The following is a 20,753-nucleotide window of genomic DNA, read 5'->3' on the forward strand; positions in this document are numbered from 1 at the left end:
CAGGGGAAATAATTATGCTAAACACTGGTCAAAGTAGATTATATTGATTTATTAGAGAAACAATGTTTTAAGACTAACCATTTATTATTAGGAAACAGGGGAGTATAAAACTGGAGAATGAAACTGAGTAGAATTGCCAAAATATCAATTTTATTAGTATTATTCACTTGTCCACTTAAGAATGATTAGAAGAAGATGTACGTTACAGCCCCAAGGAGTGCATCCGTATTCAGAACAGCACTTAAACACATGCTAAGAACATGCTTTAGTCCCATTCCAATCAATGGGACATGAGTACATGCCCAAGTGCTCTCTTGAACAGGAAGTCTATATACTGTCTATCACCATGTGACCATTTGTAGTAGTGTTATATTCATGCTGCTTCTGTCTTACGTGAAAACATACAGGTATGTCTTCAACTTCTGTTTGGCTTATTTCCCTGTCACTGCTGTAAATGACAAAATATGTAGCGAATTATTGAATGCTTGACTTGATAGCTGTATAGATGCATTGCAGTTTTATGGGCTAAAAGGGTCAAAAGCAATATATATCTATAACACTTCACTAAAGAAAAGTCATAAAATTCATAGCTCTTTACTTCACTACTAGTTATCAGAGCTCTGGTTCAAGGAGATTCCTAGTGATCTGGAACTTAGCAGAGGAGCCCTTCCTCAGGTGCTGAGAGAGTGGGACATTCTTTAAGTAGGAAACAGCAGCAAGCTTGTGCGGGGAGGGAAACAGCAGCCAAGGTAAGACTAGTATCACAGTCCTGCCATGAGCATAGTGTGCATTTTCACCCATAACTATGGAGTCACTATCTAGATACAGTGCAAAGAAAAGAGAAAACGAAAAGAATAACATTTCTGTTGTATTTTCTGTACTATAGTTCCATGGCCTGGGATTTCTCTTGTCTTAATTGGAGATTTTCCTTTAAGGGGAAGAAAATCTACCATAGAAGAGAATGCATTTGGTTTTTTGGTGTCTGATAAAGAAGAGGAAAGGGTGGTCAGCTACAAACTGTACAGGTATCCCGGCTGAGGTTGTAGTCACTTCATCTCCTGTTGCAGCTGCTGCCACAGTGCCCTCTTCATTGACCTCTATATAAGCCTTATGGACAACCTGACTCACAAACAGGCCACCTTCTTTTGCCATTCCAGATAAATCCGCTACTCCTGGGCGAAACACATCGGTCATTCCTAAAGCCTCTAAATATTGTTTAAGTTGAGCGCTTGTCTCAATTTTGAACTGAGGAAGAGACACCTCCACTTCATCTTCTTTCAAATGGTCAGGGCTATTCCAAGTTGTTAATTTCTCATAGGTAAGTTCCTTTTCCAGCTACAGGTATAAAGATATATCGGAATCAGAATCTTGTAATTATGCATCAAAATCAACAAAACACAGAACTGTGTGAGAAGGTGGGAAAAGTGATTTTTCATTCACATTGTGGTAGACACATCAGGCATGATTCTTACAATACTACTGGGCTCAGTAGCATGACATACACTAAGAGTGTGTCTACAAAGGGATAAAGCCAACAGCTGCTCACATCAGCTGACTCAGGCTGCGTGGCTGATAAATTGCAGTGTGTACATTCAACCTCAGGCTGGAGCCCAAACTCTGGGACCCTCCACCCACACAGGGTCCTGGAGAGCGTCCTCCAGCCTGAGCCTTAACATCTGCACAGCAATTTTTAGCCCCTCAGCCCAAACAGCTTTTATCTCCCTGTAGCTGTACCCTTAATATTTCCAAATAAGTGTTTGTCCAGTGTTGGAAAAAGAAAACAAGAGTCTATAACCAATGTAAATATGACCACAATGCTGGGTCACCAGTGGGAGTCAATGGTGAAACTTTTAGCTTCAGTGGACAGACTTCTGTCATTAAAGTAAAAGAACTGGATCCTGCACCAATGAAGTCAATGGGTATTTTGTAATTGAATTGTATGGGAGAAGGGTTAGGGAGCTGGATCAGATATTAAGTCTTGCAGCAATATGTGGCAGACAGCCTTTGTGGATCTGCCGATGTGTTACCTATATTGTTTGCATTTATTATTCATTCATTTTCAGACTGTATGGGTATTAACTATTTCAAAAGGTTGATAATACAAAAATGTAGCAATTAGCTATTAATTACATTGTCACCATGCCCTATTTGGAAAATAAAATGGCTGGCTAATTGTGTTCTGAAAATTCAGTAATCACAGGAACAACATAAGCAGCCTGCCTTCAGATTTACTATTCAACATGCTGCCTACTCTGCAACATGGAGGAAGAAAAGTAATTTTCTCCTATACTGTCTGTCCAGGTGATGAGAGATACACAAAACATTGCCATGTTCATGTTCTGGTTATAAGGTTATCATCTCATCATAGGTAACTTTACCTGTGTTAGACCCATATAGTCTTTTGGCAGCAGTATATACATACTCAGGTCACCACCGATGTATGGGAGTTCAAGCACCTGACAATCATGCTCCTCGATTGTAGCTATTTTATATTTGCCCTTCTGGTACATCATCTGCACAGGTTTGCTTGTAGTCTGAAAGCAGTGGCAAGTAATTAGAAAATGAGATACATACAACGAATCCCCTTATATTAATACATTTTTCCTTGTATTATATCTTCTCTTGGACCAAAATGCTGCAGTGGTTGTTTAGGGCCAGATTTTCACCTTCTAAAGAAAGGTGCATATAGTCCTCTTGAACCTTTTCAAACATCTCAACAGTTTTTTCTCTATCTTGGCCTGAAGGGAAAGGGGTCAGTCAGGTCTGATGGAAGGGGGGACTGGGAAACCCCATAAAGCCCATCCTTGTGATCCAGGATTTCACCATGCTGCTTCTCCCCTGCTCCTTTAAAGCTGAAATACCATTTATCATCTTCCTGTGCCAGCGCTTAGGCGCACCCACCCCAAGATGAATAGAAGGTTTAGAAGAAGAGTTAATGCTATTTCTTTGGACCAACACTTTCAGAAGCTGCCACTGGTAATGTGTGCCTCAGTTTGTTTGTCCAACCTCAGAACAATGCTAAGGTTAAAACTATAGGCTTTTCATCTTTCATTTAATTTTAATTTCAGTATAAAAGCATGTTCTCAGGTTAAACTGACCCAGAAATTTACAAAACCTAAAAGCAATAGAAATATTTCCATGAAAGTGTTTTGTGAATGTTCCACTAGGAACAATTTTCCTTTTGCTAAGCAAATGTTTCCCTGCTGTGTTGCCAAGCTATTTTTGATACATTGTGCTTAAGTGTGACCAACAGAAGGTGAAACTGAACTAAAACAATATGAAGCTGGCTATTCTACATTCATTGCCCACACAACATGGAGAGGGCGAGGGAGTAGCCCAGGGACAATGTACACAATGTCACCTAAAAAACCCCACTTTCAATATTCAACCTTAATGAGGAAGGAGATCCCTCTGGTGACAGAATGTGGAAACTGAACACAGACTAAATGGATCTCTTGGTGGCAGTCATTGTAAATGTGGCACCAGAACAACTCCTTGTATGTCTGAATACAAGCAAACCAGTTAAGGGTCTATGAAGAAAATGATTAGAGGTCAGATTGTGAACTGCTCCAAATTAGGAGTGTAGTGGGGGAAGGCACAAGAAGTACCCTTCTGCTCACATGAATGCAAATCTTTACAAGAATAGTGAACCTAACTGCACCCGCAGCCTCAAAGGGGCTGGGAAGAAAGCAGAGCTATATTTTGAATACTTCCACTCCTGCCAGAAGAGCTGACAGACCACAGGGGGGGCAGATGCTTCAGCTTCTTATACACGGCTTCCCCTGTGCCCCAGGTGGCTTTGTGAGGCATTGTACCTGTGTCAGGCATGATGCACTCTCCTAGCAGAAACTTTGGGAAACAGATCCCTCTTCACACCCACAGCTGGTCCCTAGGCCATAATAGAGCCCTAGATTTAAGGGGACACATCCCATGTTAGCTCCTTGTTATCTGCCAACCATGTAAAACAATAGGAGCAATGATGTGATATGTGTATTTCTGTAATCTACCTCGTTAATCTGGAAAGGTCTTTCTTTGGTGTTTTCTTTCTTAAATTCCACTTCCCATTGTCCTTTGAAGTAGACAGCATTCACAAGGACTAACACAGTATCAGTAGAAAGAGTGCCCGGGGCAAAGAGATCCTTGATTTTACCTTAAAGAAAGGGAGGCAAATTAGTTTGTTTTGGCAGATCGGTAACACTAGTGCCATTTCTCTGTTGTAATAACATAGATGTACAGTGCATGTATGTACCTGAGTGTAAGATTATATACATGATACTAGACACACATGAAAGATGTTAGACTGACAGGCAGGGCCGCCCAGAGGATTCCGGGGGCCCGGGGTCTTCGGCGGCGGGGGGCCCTTCCGTTCCAGGACCCGCTGCCGAAGTGCCCCGAAGACCCGCGGCGGGGGCCCGCCGCACTTCGGCGGCGGGTCCCGCTTCGGCGGTAATTCGGCGGTGGGGGGCCCCTGCCGCGGGTCTTCGGGGCACTTCAGCGGCGGTCCCGGAACGGAAGGGCCCCCCGCCGCCGAAGACCGGGCTGCGCTTTGGCGGCGGGTCCCGCTTCCCCCCGGCCCCGGCCCCGGCCCCAGCCTCTTACCCCCGGCTCCCTCCTCGCCCGGAGTCTCAGCGCCTCGCCGGAACAGCCGCAGCGTGTCCCCGCCGGGGCCTGAGCTCCGTCCCGCTCAGAGCCGCGTGGGGAGGGGGCGGGGCTGGGAGCTCCACGCCGAGCGGAGGGAGCGGAGCTCCCAGCCCCGCCCCCTCACCACGTGGCTCTGAGCGGGGCGGGGCTCAGGGGCTCCGCCGGAGACATCAAGCGCTGAGGCTCCAGGAGAGGGGCGGAGGCGGGAGCCTCTGCTGTTCTCTTGGGGGCCCCTGCGGAGCCCGGGGCAAATTGCCCCCTTTGCCCCCCCCCTCTGGGCGGCCCTGCTGACAGGCTGAAGTCCTCTATCTATTCACAGAACAAGTGCAACACAAACAGCATTTCTGTAGCTTATGTACACTGACACACTGATGTGCCTCAAGTGAAAAATGGAGAACAGATGTCATCTCCCAAAGTAGCCATTTTATTCTTTGCTTCTCCTGACTAGTCTTGGCTCCAGGTCAAATTTTAAGTAGTGCGCTGTCATTTACGTTATCTCAATAGGAGCTCAAAAATCAAGATACTTTCTCAAAGTCCCCCCTCCTTGCCCCAATACCTCTTGCATCTGATTGGATAATTCCTTAACTCCATGCAGTCAACCACACAAGTGGTCTCATCCAGCACCCACTGAAGTTGTCAGAAAAACTCCTGTTGATTTCAATGGGTGTTGTATTAGGTCCCAGCATTTGCTGTCTACTCTGTTCTCCTCAAATTTGTTTTCTCTATGGAAATTAATGATCTACCACTTGGTCACTCAGGTGGTCAAATCATGGAGAGCTGCCACTGTAGCTCCATACATCTGTGCTGCAATTATTAGGAAACATTTTACTGCTCCAGGTTTTTAAGCAACTTGTACACTTTAAGCACCTCGCTGCTTTTGATTAAATATCAAGAAATAGCAGCCAATGGTTGACTTGTCCTTACCCTTTGTAAAGGTTTCAACCCACAAATTTATCTGCTCCCTGGTTTCCTCTGCAGCATTCAGAAAATCAGATGGTTTCAATTCAGCCTGGTATAACTTTTGAATGCAGGATAGGTATTGCTGTACAATAAGAGAGAATGTCAGAACAATACATCAGAAAACAGGTCTTTTAATAAAAGATGTTCTAAATAAAATAAAATGTGCCTGTTTTTTAGTTCTGCAACACTGCAAAAGGATTTTTGTACATGCTAGAGACAGTGTGGGGACCAGCAGAATGGACTGGACCAGTTGGGTAGAGCGTAGGGATACAGGGCCATGCAGGTTTGGACAGTTTGCATAAAACAGCCAAACACTGAACCTTTCTGAAGTTCCGCCAGCTGATAAATGACTCTGCCACAGACTCGTTGTATGACATTGAGAGAGTCATTTAATCTTTGCGTCTCAGTTCCCCATCTGTGAAATAAGGATAGTGATACTGCTTTTCTCCTACCCCAGTGTCTGTCTTGTCTGTTTATATTGGAAGTTTTAGGGCAGGGACTGTCTTTTACTATTTTTCTACAACATTCTAGCACAACAGGGCCTTGACCTTAGTTAGGGCACCTAGGTTTTACTACTGTGAAAATAATGACTACTCACCAGATTTAAGTAGTTTTGCTGTGGTGAGTTTTCACATGCAATCTTATTATGTGAGGCTCGTTTACTATTTATTGTTTAGATGCAATAAACACATATATCCCCCTAACAGCCCAACCACATGAGCAGGCATTTACAGAACATCAGGTTCTTATTACACAAAGACTTAGGTCACTCTTGAGTAACAAAAATATCTGATTGTCACAGGTTCTCTTGTGGTCCTTAAATGCCTGCTCATGCTCCAAAGGGCTGGGGGACTATTCTTAGCTAGTCCATTTCCTATATGTCTCTGGTCACTTCTGTCCCTGTCTAACTTAGTGTGTCACTGACTGTACATTTATATGTCATTCATGAATGTCTTTGAAGCATTGTCCCTTAATGTTTCATTTTCCCACCAGCTAAGATAACTAAGGATGACTGCAACGGTACTTCCACATGAAATTTCAGACTAGAAGTAGATTTTGAAAACTGATTTGTAAAGAGTTTTTGGGCCTATGAAATTTCAAACAAATCAAACAGCAAGGCCCTGTAAATAACAAGAAATGAATTGATTAAAAACGTGGCCTGAAACTCTGTGGAGGAATAATTCACCCCAGAACATAATTAGCAATTCTATTGAAGATGCATGATCCAGAATAATTCTAGCTCACTCTCTCATCTCTGTGTTGCTTCTAGAGTGCTAACAAGAGTAAAAAGCATTACAATCTTAATTTTGTCAGTCAAATAAACAGCTGCAACTCTGAATATATATCTGAGTATCTGGTGCCATGATTAAACAGTTACTTTTTTGACTATAGCAACCCTCTAACTTTATTTTACTGTTGATTTACCAAAGTAATTATATAAATAATAGTTACAAAGCTGAAGACAAACCTGGGTAATAATAATGTACTGCATAAAACAGCTTTTCAGGGCAAGATTTACATAACACTGTCTCTTTGTTATATTTTTGTACGTCTAGCCCAGGGAGACCCTGGCCTGTAGGCACTACAATAATGCAAATAATAATAGTAAACACTTAGAAATTTTGCTTTCAGTGCTGTTCAACACACCTAATTGCTCTTAGGTTCCAGTGCTCTGAGACCAGGGAGGAAATGAGCACATCCTGTAACTAAGACTTTAGCTTGAAGTTCTCTTAAACTTTCCATTCTGGAACCAGATGAATTTATTTCAAGCTGATTGGCTGTTCTGCCCTACTATTCAGTAACTCCATGGGATCAACTCCACCCCTTGTCTAAGTGGACACAACTCCCATCCAAGTCAGCAGGAAATGAGACCTCAACTGAACTAAGCCCACATTCATCTCTTTTGGTCCTACAATATCACAGGCCACTAATGTGAACCCCAGTGCAACTCACCTGAAGAAACTGGAATGTCTGTTCTCCATACAGTCTGTTGGCATTAGCCAGTTCATAAGAAGTGGTGGGTTTGTTGATTGCTGAGAAGATGTCATGAAACTGGGAATGAATCCCTCCAGGTATATCACACTGATCATCAGGAACCTCAAAATAACACAAAGTTTCTATAGTTTATTTCTGACGAAAATGGCTGAGTGACAGAGACATTGTTTGTTTTGGTTTTTTTAATTGTTCTTCTATGAAACTATTCGGATTCAATAACTTAACTAGCTTTGCCTTCTCTGACTTGTTCTTGTTCCTGATAGTCTGGAGATCTATGGAGCAAAAGCCCTGTTATAAGGACTAAGGAATCCGTGGTTCTTTTGGGATGTTCCACTTGTTACTTATGGAGAACTACATATGCGAATTTGTTGAACAGTGAAAAATGTTCAGGTTAGTAGAATTGCAAATGTTTTCTGTATGTCTGATTTATACATGCACATGTGCTCATGATCATGGTAGGAGCCCACTGAAATAGCAGGATGCAAAATGAACTGATCTCTTGTGAATGCGGTTGTGATTAGTGCATCCACAAATCAAACATATAATTGTACAACATTTTAGTAAAGAACCCTAACCCTTGCTTTTTGCTACCTTGTATACATTTTTATCCTTCTCCCTATACCTTCTATCACCCCTCACCACAGCATTCTCCCCACAAATTTTGATGTTATAATTCTAATCCGTTAATTTTGAATTCATATGAAAATTCCCCAAAGTTTGTCCAACTCTAACATTTGTTCTAAGATACAGGCCGCTGGGGAGGAAGAGGTAGTCTGCGACTGCTCACTGAATTGTCATCACTTCTTGTTGCTTCAGAAGAGCTTCCAGTCCCAGGATTTTCATTTTCTCTAAGTTCTGTGAAGTTAAGCACCTGAAATAGAAATGTAACATTGCAACAGTCATACACTACATTGATTTGCTTATGACAATGTGTGAAACAACTTGTCGCAGAAAATTCAGTTTTCTGTCTTAACTGCTGTCCTTTCTATTGGAGATGGACATCATGATGTCAAAAGGCAGGTGTTCTCTACTATTATCAATGGATGCCCTAGTCCATCCATTGACATCAAAATCAGCAAGCCATTTGGTGAATACTACTTAAAATCACTAGAAGGGAGAGCTATATTTGTATGATTGTGGAACTCACTGCCTACTTATTCCCATAATATTCAGTTTTTACACAATGTACAATAGGGCAATTGTAGTGGGGCAGTTACCCCTCTCCGGCTCAGCAAGGGTTAAAAGCCAGCCCTTGGAGAGAGCTGGGGCTGAGAATGAATCAGAAAAGGCTGAGAGGCCAATCAGGGCCAGGCTGGGAAAGGAAGGAAGGAAGGGAGGGAGGGACCTGGCTACCTGCCTGGGAGCTCAGGGTACTGGGAGTAGAGCAGGGCTGGGGAAAGGCAAGTGGAGCTGAGGAGCTCCAGCCTGGCAAATCCCCAGCCCGCGGGCCTTGCTAAAGGCCAAAGCCAGTACAGGGGTTGCAGAGGGGCTGCCCAGGGTTAGGCAGAGGCAGCTGGTCCTAACCCTTGCCAATGATGAGTGGCCATTACAGACTTCAGTCTGCCCAAGGGAAAGGGAGCTGGATGAAGACTGGCAGTAGGCACTGAGGTAAGGTGGGCATAGAGGGTTGGGGGTTCCCTTGGGACCGGAGACCCAGAGCGTGGGGGTACTGCTGGGGCAGAACCCGAGATAAAGGGCACCGGAGTCCGGGAGGGACACGGGGCCTGAGGCAAGCAAGACATCGGCCAGCGGAGGGCGCTCCAGAGGCTGAAGAGCTAATTCCCAAGATGACCGGCAGGAGGTGCCGCGCCATTGAGTCTGGCTTCGCTACAGCAATACATTCAGTAGGGTTCTGCGGGTGTGCAGTGATCTTGGATAAAAGCTTATTTTTAAAAAACCTAAATTTAAGGAACAATCTGAAGACCAATGGAAATGCTTTCAGAGTTTGCTAGGTTTAATTCCAACAAATGCAGTGTTTGTCAAATATAGCGTTAGTTCCTGCCAATATTTAAGTGGACATGAATTTTGCAGTTGACTTCAGTGCCGGCATCACTGGAACCTGATTTTTTTTTAATTGCATTCCTCTTGTATGCAGATCCCTTTACATCTGCTAACAGTATTGGGTCACACATCCAGCCTTCAAAGCAAAAGATCCATCTGAAATTTCTAATAATGACAGTTGATGTACTCAAAGACTGATGACACATGATTCATGATTCACCTTAACTAGGGCAATTGCTACTTGTGCAGTACTTGTGCAGGCTTTATTACCCATGGAAAAGGAAACCACTCCGAGGCCTTGGCTACACTTGAGAAGTACAGTGCAATAAAGCCACCAACAGCGCTGTAACTCACTCCCTGTCCACACTGGCAAGGCACATACAGCGCTGTATCTCTGTGGCTACAGTGCTGCTTGTACTCCACCTCCCTGAGAGGAATAAAGAGTATAGCGCTGCTGCTGCTGCTGCTGCGCTGGAGCGCCAGTGTAAACAGGGAATAATCTTAGTACACAGTGACTGACCTCCGGAAACTTCCCATAATCCTTTGAAGTGAAGGATCTGCTCTTTTTTTTGTTGTGAACTCTGGGCTCTGGGAGCTACTTATAAAAAAAAACAACCACAGCTCCTATTTGCTGTGAATGAGCAGAGGCAGGGGGGCTCCCTTTGGAACGCCCATGGCTAGTGTTTGCTTGAGGAGAGGAGCAGTATGGCGGGCGGGAGGGAGTGGGGGGCCGTTTCGGAGTGGCTGCTTATCTGGTCTGTGAGAAAAAAAACAACAGCTGTTGTTTGCTTTCAGTGAGTGAGAGAGGGGTGGGGAAGGGGGTGAGAACTTGCAAGGCAGGGAGCTGACACAGTATAGGCTCCAAAAATCCACTCTCTCTCTCCCCCACGTTCCCTGTCACACTCCACCTCACCTCCCCCTTTTGAAAAGCACGTTGCAGCCACTTGAATGCTGGGATAGCTGCCCATAATGCACCGCTCCCAATGCCGCTGCAGATGCTGCAAATGTGGCCACGACAGTGCGCTGTCAGTGTGGACAGACTGCAGCGCTTTCCCTACTCAGCTGTACGAAGACAGGTTTAACTCCCAGAGCTGTACAGCTGCAAGTGTAGCCATACCCTGAGTTACAAGAAAAGGCTTGAGGAGCTCAGGTGACATTGCATGTGGGAATGGTCTGCCATTGTTGAACAAAAATGAAGGAATAAAACAAATGCCTTATTATTGCCTACCGTTTCCATCTGGGTGGCAGTATTACCTCTGGCCCCAAGAAGGACCATGCCCAGGGCAGCTGAGATACTCAGAGGAGAATGGATGATATTTTCAGATGGACGATCTTCATTCAGTACTTTGAAAAAGTCAAGGCAAAATTTGGTAGTTGCTTCACTGATGGAGCTCATTGTGAAAATGAAAAGCTGCCTAAGAAAAAAATAAACCAAATCAATAGAGTGCAACAGTCTTTTTTCTCAACCTCTTACTGCATCAGAGGGTTTCAATGGCTTTCTTGCTAGTTATGCACACATGTCTAGCCTCAGGGTGGGAATCCACCTAAATAATATAGATGGGGATAATACTCAAGTTTCTGACCGATAAGTTTTGGGAAGAATGGGATACAGGTTTTTAGAAAAAGAATTCCCACTGAGAAAGCAGCCTTATCCTCAGTTTTCCACTCAGGAAATTTTCTTCCACTCCTGTGCCTAATGGACAATACCGCAAGAAGTAAACTGTTCTACCAACATAGTTCCTTGGAGCAATGAAGCATATTGATGCATCTTCCCCATCCTACTTTAGGGGAGTTATGCATGATTTACAGCAGTATGAGTTCAAAATCAGGCTTCCTGAGAGGGATTATTGGATACTCCAATATCTGTTTGTATGTGATCAGGGCCACATTAGGCTGTCTTTTGCACCCAGATATATCAAGAGTAACTTTGGAGGAGTTAATCCAGATATACACAGGTGTAAATTAGAACCTAATTTGACCACTCATGTCTAGGTAACAACAACAGACAATGGGTAGAAAATGATCTGATTAATATGTGATAAGGTATCACTGAATCAGCTTGTTCTATTATAAAAGAAATATACTATGTAAGATGTGTGAACATCTATTTATTGCAATACATTTTCCAGCTGGGGCTCACTGATAGGAACATTATACTCTAATCTGTCTCCATTAACTCTGAAAAGGGATACCCTTGATTTCTTCCCAGGGAAGTATTCCAAGACTTTCACAAATAGATAAAAAGACCCGGGCAAAGTTTTTCTGACAAATAGTTTATCTGATAAAAAATATAATCTTGGTAGACCTGAAACTATTCACCAATTTGACACAAATTTACAAAAGGGTTTGGGCCAAAAATACATTTTCAGGATAGATTTGTTAAGTGGCTGGAGTCAGGGCTGGCTTTAGGCCGATTCACCCAATTCCCTGGAATTGGGCCCCGTGCCTGTACCTAAGAGGGCCCCATGCTGGTGCCTTTTTAATTTTTACTCACATGGTGGCGCTCCGGGTCTTTAGCGGCATTTCGGCAGTGGGCCCTTCACTTGCTCCGAGTCTTCGGCGGTGGGTCCTTGAGTGCCGCCAAAGACCTGGAACAAGTGAAGGACCTGCTGCCGAAGTGTCGCCGAAGACCCAGGACACTGCCGGGTGAGTACAAATCAGGTCCCACACTTGCTAAAGCCGGCATTGGCTGGAGGTGGGCTGTTTGCCCCCCTTTATCTACAGCCCAATGTATAGGTGGTGGCAATGTCCTGTACAACTTCTGCCCAAAGGTGAGGGTGTTCAGCTGGGATGTTCAATTCCCCCCTCTGCCTGATTTGGAACAGTGAGTTGAATTTGAAACTCTCACTGCTCAGGAAAATACCATGAGGCCTAGGCTATCAGGTGGCCTAGAGTCTCTCCCACTGAAGCTTTTCCACTTTATGTAAATTAAATTGCCGTTGGAGCAGGGACGTGAATGTGAGTCCCCCTCATCTGAGAAGAGATTCTTTACTATGCATGTGGATGATCTAATTCCAAATTCTAATCCACTATTCCTCTGAAATTGTGTTATACAACGTCACCTTTTATTTTGTAAGCAAGAAAAGAGAAATATTTTTTCCACTCTACTTAGCACTGATAAGGCCCCAACTGGAGTATTGTGTCCATTTCTGGGCACCACTAAATATGGACAAATTGGAGAAAGTCCAGAGAAGAGCAAAAAAATGATTAAAAGTCTAGAAAACATGATCTATTAGGAAAGATTGAAAAAGTTGGGTTAGTTTAGTCTGGAGAAGAGAAGACTGAGGGGGGATATGATCACAGCCTTCAAGTACGTAAAAGATTGCTATAATGAGGAGAATGATAAATTGTTCTCCTTAGCCACTAAGGACAGGACAAGAAGTAAGGGACTTAAATTGCACCAAGGGATATTTAGATTTAACATTAGGAAAAACTTCCTAATTGCAAGGAAGACAAGATGGGTGAGGTATCCTCTATTATTGGACCAAATTCTGTTGAGAGAGACAGGCTTTCGAGCCACATACAGCTTTTCTCCAGGTCTAGGAAACAGGGCCGGCTTTAGGAAGTGCGGGGCCCAATTCGAACAGTTTCTACGGGCATCCGGCAGGGATGACTAAAAAAAAAAAACACATGTAAAAAAACATGTGGGGCTTGTACTCACTGGACAGTGCTCCCAGTCTTCGGCAGCACTTCGGCGACGGGTCCTTCACTCGCTCCAGGTCCTCGGCGGCACTGAAGGACCCGCTGTGGAAGACCCAGAACGAGCAAAGGACACGCCACCAAAGTGCCACTGAAGATCCAGAGCGCCGCCAGGTGAGTAAAAATTAAAAAGGCGCCTCTAGCCAGGGAAGGGATTCTCACTGGGCGTGGGGCCTGATTCAGGGGAATTGGTGGAATAGGCCTAAAGCCGGCCCTGCTAGGAAAGGTTCTCCCAGGATCACAGCAAAATGCAAGGTGGAACAGATCATAAACTGACACCCCATCACTGGAAGTTTTTAAGAACAGGTTAGACAAAAACCTGTCAGGGATGATCTAGAAAATACTTAGTCCTTCCTCGGTGCAGGAGACTGGACTGGATGACCTGTTTAGGTCCCTTCCAGTCCTTCATTTCTATGATAATATGATTTTCTTACTTACATATTTTGTTTCCATCTCAGACTGTTTTCAAAAATATGCACAGATTTACTGACGTCTGAGGTTGAGAAGAGAACTTTGTGTGTTATTGTTAGTACAAAATGCTTAGTTATGGAAAAGGTAAGAATATTGCTGAAAATTTCTTTTCTAATCATCAACAGCTGGCAAATTACACATTTCACAAGAGCTGATGATTATCTGTAGTAATATGATATGCTTTGGAAAGTGGTGACACCTGCAACATTTTCTGTAAACTCTGCAAGCCAAATTTTGCTCTTACACTGATATAAATGCATCATAACTTACCTTAAACCGACAGGATGTGTGGGCCTCAGTGCTTCTGAAAATCAAGCTGTTTATTTAGGTACCTAAATCTGGGTTTAAATGATTACCTTTAAGCACTCATGTCTAAAATTGATGCCAAAGTGCCTTGTCCACAGTCACACCGGAATATAATGGCAGAGTCAGGAATAGACTCCTGAGCCCCAGCCTTGCACCATTGGCACACGCTCCACTGGGGATGTAACATTCTGGACAGCTGGACTAATCTGTGCAATCCTAAAATGGACTGGGTATAGCAAAAGGATTTACAAATATTCCCTTCACAAATCATAACAGTAACTAAGACTGTAAATGTACATAGAAGAAATGCTTACCTGGCTGTAGAGAGAAAGTTTGAAACTTGCTAGATGTTTGGTGTGGTGTCTTGCAAAGGTGCTGGAATATAAAGCATTTGCAACACCCACTGGCTTTATCATATGTTGAAATTATTAGATGTATTATTGCTTAACGGTATCTTGCATAACTAATTAGAATGCAATCCATAGAATATTTTTTGTTAGTCATAAAATATAATTATCATTCTTATACTCCTGGAAAGATAAGACACTATTTGTCAGAGGCTACCTCTGCTGTATATTTTCACTGATCCTCCAACACAAAGCTGCCCTAAATCTGGTGTATTCAGCTCCTTGTGGATCCTTCTCCACTGCCATAGAGCCCCGTAGCCATGACTAATGAACAGAGTGCAGCTAGGGAAAAGTGAATGTGCATAACTTTATTCACATGAGAAGGCCCATTGAATTCACATGAATAAAGTAGTATATGTGCTTACGTTTTTGTCAGATTGGGACCTTAATTTTATATTTTCACCAATCACATAAATAATCTCAGAACAGAGATAGAATAATCTAGTGGTGTTTTATTTTATCGCTGAGAGATCTGACAAGGCATGGGACTGGACAAGAGATTTATCAGTTTTAAGGCCACCAGGGGCCATTATGATCATCCAGCTCAGTGGTTCCCAAACATTGAACCAGGCGACCCACCAACTGCATTTTATTTTCTTTTTTTTTTTAAATTTATTTATTTATTTATTTATTTATTTATTTTTGGTAATCCATTATTACATATGTGCACCCTCTGCCTGGCTCCACAACTCTAATCCCAGCTTGGTGTGGAGGGAAGCCACCAGGGACAGAATTTGGAGAGAGAGCCTGCCCCAGCTGCTGTGGGGTGAGCAAGGGGCAGGCCTCTCTCCAAGCCTGCACTGTCCTCAGGGCTTCCTCTCCACACCTGCTGGGCTGGGAGAGGTATAAGTTTGTCTAGGCCAGTTCTGGCCCTGGGCGTGATAACCAATCTGTAACCTTCCATGACCCACCACATGGGAAACACTGATCTAGTTCGACTCCTGCATAACACAGGCCAAAGAACCTCTCCCATTAAATTCATCAAGCCCATAACTTCTGTCCGAGCTATGTATAGCATATCATTCAGAAAAACCACCAGTCTTGATTTAAAGATGTCGTGATAGAGAATCTTACCCATGTAGGTAGATGTAGACTGTGATCAAGTCAATTCTAAACCTTATCTTGGATAAACTAACCAGGTGGACCTTAAATCTCTCACAATGTGGTATGTCCTCCAGACCTCAAAATATTTTCTTGTAGTTCTTTTCTGAACATATTCCAATTTTCAGCATCCATTTGAGGTGTGGACTATGCTAGCTGAGCTACTTAAGCTGCTGCACTTCTTACTGTTGCTGCAAGGACTTGTCCAATTTAACCAAAACTCTAGAATTTTGTTATATTTTGAAGAAATTTAAATGTGTATATATATGTATATATATCATTCTTTCACAATGGGGTATTTACTTTTTAATGTATTTCTAACAAAATGGAGGTCTCTGCTAGGCAAATAATAATTATTCTTGTGTAAGAAGTATACTTTGCTAGCCCCCTGGGGCTCAGGAAGGTCAGAAGAAGCTGCATCAGGAAACTCCAGGATAAGGTTTGATGCAGGGAGTCAGAAAACAGCTGGAACTGATTGGCCTCCCGACCCAGGGAGCCAGGCTGGAGCAGGTACATGGAAGAAGTTAGCTTTTGGGATCTGATGTTGGCTAGCTAAGAGTACAAAACCAATGGGCTACAGAGGGGCTTTTTCTAAGATGCTCATTAATTTGTTTAAGGTCTGTTTGGAATTTCCTCATATCTTTTCTGTGAAAGAAGAAGGAACTGGAGACTTCATTAAATATTGTGTGGAACTTTTCCCATATCTCTTCCCTGAAGGAAATGGAAGCTGAAGACTTTGTTTAAATCTTGAGGAGAAGGTTGTTGGAATTGTGTTACCTCTCTCTAAAAGAAAGGAGGCTCCAGATATTTTGTTTTCTCAGATTGCTCAGGGACTCGGACGTTGTTTGCTCAATCTGGAGGCAAGGTAACTTTGTTATTGTTTTGTGGATGTTGTGCTGTAATTCTTTCACCATACTAATCATGATAAGAATGGGGGGTAGTGCTTGGGTGTGTGCCTCTGAATCTGATGAACCTTAGTGACAATCTACATCAGAACACCAGGGGAGGCAGGGCAATAGCCTACTTAGAGCCAGTTATTCAAGTCAGGACTGCAGGTCCACAAACCACATGATGTGGGATCTTGATCTCCTGAGGGAGTGACTGGAGGCTGACCACAAGGTTTCCCACAGTAGAGGGGACTGGAAGTTATCAAAAGATCAGGACTGCTTGGAGCACCACCTGCTCGCTCTCACCAAGCAGAAGAGAAAGAGCAGCCTGTGCTGGTGGAGTGACATGCAGGAAAAAGGACTTGGAGCCCCGAAAATCCAGACTGATGAGGAAACTGAGGCAGAAATGACATACAAGTGTTCTGTATTTTGCATGGATGTGTACCTTCCTTGTGCTGTTGAAAAGTAAGTGTGATTGCAGCGCTGCCAACTTTCCCGATATCTCCCTGACTCACAACAGTTGGGCTGGGGTTGCAGACAGTCTAGTGACAACATAAAACACTCCAGCTTTCTGGTGAATGTCAGCTCTGCCTAGGGGGAAAACAGCCAGGCTGCTTTCCCCACTAGGGAACAGTAGCAAAGCAGAGCTACTGCCTGAATCAGGCAGAGCTCACTTGCCCCTCTCCTCAGGAGCTGATTCCATTCTCAGAGGGGGAGATGGGGAGGGAGCAGAAAGAGCCCTGCAGCTTGGGGTAGCTCCCCCTCCCTCTGTGAGCAATGGGGATGACCCCTCTGCTCCTCCCCTCCCCCTGCAACACCTGGCCGGGGAAGGGCAGCAGGGGATTAAAGCCCCCCACACCCCATACCAGCCCCTAGCCTACAAGGGGGAGAAGGAGGACCTGCTGGAAACCCCCTTCCCAGGGAGAGAGGAGTGAAGAGCCTCAGGAGCTGCAGAGAGTGCAGAAGGAAGCCTGGCGGTGAGCAGTTCTCATGGGGGTTGGGGGACAGGCAGGAGAGTTCCTGCAGCAGGGGTGAAAATCACTTTAATAAATATGGGAGTGTTGGCAATACTAATTCTCTCTCTCTCACACACACACACACACGGGATGAGCAATGAAAGGTCAAATATCAAAACATGGATTAAAATAAATACAAAATAATCCGCCGCCCCCCCCCCGCCTTAAAACTCTTTGGCGTGTGGGACCGACGTGATTTTTTAGCCCTGGGGATTGGCAATACTGGACTGGTTTAGAAATCCCTCTGCAAAGTGTCTTATTGGCATCCTCAAGGGTTCCAAGAAGAGTTAAATTGTAAACCAGAGTCCCCAGTGGGAGGGTGGAGCTGAGGAGAAGGTGAGCTTGCTTGTTGGGGTTCAGCGGTGGCCATCGGGCTGAGGCCACTTCCAAGGGGTATCAAGTAGTCTAACCCCAGAGGGATGTTGACTGGGGCTGTGACATTGACAAAAAGATTTTACAAAAAATGCCTGCTTTGTGCAGAAAATGTTGACTTTATGTCCTAGCCCCAAACCTAAAATATTTTGGTTTCCAGCTGAAAAACTCTTATTCCAAAAGCCTGCTGTGATGCCTCCTTGGAGTTGTAGTGCAGTTGATGAACCAGATGGGAGTCAGTACGGTTCCACAGGGTGGAATTGCTGGGGGTTTGGTTTGGGTTTTTTTAATTTTTTTTTTTTTAAAGAAAACCTAGCTATGTTTGCACACACAAAGCTATGTTAAAGGAACATGAAGATTGTAAAGTCAAGCATGCAAGAGTTAGGAAAGTCCCAAATTAAGATGTCTGTTCTTCATGCTACAGTTTCTAACTACCCAATAACATTTTTCCACAGGTCTGCTGCCTCATTCAGTGCACAGGATGGACAGCACTAAGTAAACGAGCAGCTATGATGTTTCTGCATTAAATATGTGGCCCCCACCTTTATTTACTGCGCACCATTCAAACACAGCACTGAAGACAGAATTATTAACTTCCTTATGAGCTTTTCTGTGGCACTCATCACAGTAGCAGCTGAGTGCGTCCCAAATGGTAATGAGGCCACAACACCACAGTGACATGACGATCTCCCCGTTTTACACTTGAGGTACAGAAATACTGGGACATCAATGTCAACAGTATGCACAGGTGTGGGAAGTGAGGGGTACTGCGGGGTGCTGTGGGGCTCTGTGCATAAAACCTGGGAGTGTTTCCCGCACCTATGCTCTCCACCCACACTCTGCTCCCCAACCCCTCATCTCACCCTTGTCCCAGGCCTCTGGTTCCAGGGCCCACCCCACTCCTGTTCCTGTGCTGGGGCTCTGCTCCTGGGGCCCCAGCCGCTGGCCCTGGTCCCTGGCCACTGTCCCCATGCCCAGCTCCACGGCCGGCGCTCTGATCTTGGCCCCACACCTGAGGCCCTGCTACCAGCCTCCTACCCTGGCCCCACGCCTGCCCCCCACTGTGGCCTTGGCCCTCTTACCTCTGTCCAGGTCCCCCTATCCTGGAGACACAGCCTGCTCCCAGCCTCAGGGGCAGGGGGCAGATGGGTAAAGGGGCTGGGCTTTCAGCAACCCCACTACTAAAAATGTTCTTGCGCCACTGACAGTCTGCATTGAATGAGAGTGCCAAATTTGAAATGCGTATGGCCTGACTTTTCTGTTTACTTGCTCGGGCCACCGGTTACTAGTACATAACCCACTAGGGAGCTGTGATCATTTCCTCCAGCCCCTTGTGGCCTGTTAGGTTTCATATGCCTTCAAATGTGTTGGTCTTAAAACCAGGCCCCCACCTCTTCTTTGTGTCACTTACCCCAAGTCAATTAGTACCTTAGATCTTTCACCAAAGACAAACGCCAATCCTAGTAATTAACTAAAGACTTATTAACTAAGAAAAGAAATGAGAGGGTTTTTACAAGGTTAAAGCAAGCAAACGTATTTCCTTCTTCCAGAATTCAAGCTGATCGGATGAGCCCTTTTGCATGTAGCCTTTTCATGGGTGTGCAGGGGCAATTAGCAAAGTCTTTGTACTCTGATATCTCACACTGGCCCATTCAGTTTTGGATAGCCCCTTCTGATGTGCAAGAGGTAAAAACTTTCATAGGGATTTAGCATTTTGCACTAGGTAACATTTTTTTCCTTTGTTTGGTGAGTTAGATATTTCAAAACAAACATTTTACAACTTGTAGTGAGGCAGTGTGGTTCCCCGCTGCCCCAGAGAGGGACGAGCCCTTCCGGACACTGGTGTGGGCAGAGCTAGAGAGCTCTGAGCCCACCCCTTAGAGGGTCAGGCGGTGCCCCGGAAGTATAAAGGCTCAGCCTCAGAACTCACTTGAGAGACAGCGCCGGGAGGCCAGACACCTCTGGCCCAGCCCGTAACTGGGAACCCCCCACGGCTCACGGTGCACCCATGGACTGGCCTGCCCTGCCCTGCCCTGCACCAGCTACGCAGAGGAGTTGCCGGGCCTGCCCCACTCCACTGCTAGGGCCCCAGGCTGGGATGCAGTGGAGTGGGAGGGCCTGCATCCCCCCTGCCACCCAACTCACAGGTGGCAGTCTCCCCCTCTCCCAGGACCTTTGGAGGCCTGGGCTCATTGCTACTTCTTGTACTGCTACTGCTCAGCCCCTGCTTGAGGGCCTGAGCGCCTGACTCATTGTTTCCCACCCTGACCTAGGGCCTGGGCTTGCTGTATTTATTTCTGCTTTCAAACAGACTGCTGAGGGGGACTCTCATGGTTGGACTAATTTCCCAAGACATCCACAGTGTGTAGTGAGGCAGTGTGGTTCCCTGCCACCCCGGAGAGGGACGAGCCCCCAGCTAACCTCTCTACAAACTGTATAGCAAATACTTAAGTATTTCCTTACAGCGTGGAAAACAGACATTATAAGAAGGATTAATACATGCAGCAACTTACAAGCATTTCATAAAGTTTAAACACGTGTTATAAGTCTAATATCCATCTTAACCATAGTAACATACAGATGAGCTGGTCTGGTTTCCAGTAAGGAATTTCTCAGTGTTCAGCTGAAGCCTAAAGTCTTGGCAAGAACTGGCCCTTGGTTTGCCAGCATCACTGCCTGATTTTGGGTCTCTGATCATTCCCAGGGTGCATCATTATATGTTAACAGTCTCAGAGGCTCACAGGCTTCTAACAGGTGGAACAGAATCTGGAAAAATCATTGGCCATCCATGTAAATTGCTGGACTCCCTTTGGTCCGAGCATTTCCTTAATGGCACTCAAAACGTCTCTCTGTGTGCCACCAAATCCTTCAAAAGTCAAATTCCTGGAGTAAAGAAC

General features: G+C 44.8%; 1 protein-coding gene across 1 annotated transcript; it reads right to left on the reverse strand.

Annotated features, from left to right (window-relative positions):
- Nucleotides 1-930: 930 nt before the first annotated feature.
- Nucleotides 931-10,993, reverse strand: LOC123363843 (serpin B4-like). The gene is made up of 7 exons (XM_045005296.1): nt 10,826-10,993; nt 8,345-8,467; nt 7,555-7,698; nt 5,566-5,683; nt 4,008-4,150; nt 2,379-2,534; nt 931-1,335 (listed from the first exon to the last, which is right to left on the reverse strand). Exons 1-7 carry the CDS (start codon nt 10,991-10,993, stop codon nt 931-933), a joined length of 1,257 nt encoding a protein of 418 aa, XP_044861231.1.
- Nucleotides 10,994-20,753: the final 9,760 nt, after the last annotated feature.

The sequence above is a fragment of the Mauremys mutica genome, chromosome 2 (genome assembly GCF_020497125.1).
Source record: "Mauremys mutica isolate MM-2020 ecotype Southern chromosome 2, ASM2049712v1, whole genome shotgun sequence".
Taxonomy (NCBI): domain Eukaryota; kingdom Metazoa; phylum Chordata; order Testudines; family Geoemydidae; genus Mauremys; species Mauremys mutica.

Excerpts from the sequence above, each read along its gene's own strand:
- LOC123363843 (XM_045005296.1), bottom strand. The coding sequence starts at position 10,993 with ATGAGCTCCATCAGTGAAGCAACTACCAAATTTTGCCTTGACTTTTTC. Across the intron at positions 5,684-7,554 it reads AGACATTCCAGTTTCTTCAG|CAATACCTATCCTGCATTCA; the intron begins GTGAGTTGCACT and ends CTTATTGTACAG. Across the intron at positions 1,336-2,378 it reads ACTATATGGGTCTAACACAG|CTGGAAAAGGAACTTACCTA; the intron begins GTAAAGTTACCT and ends TTATACCTGTAG.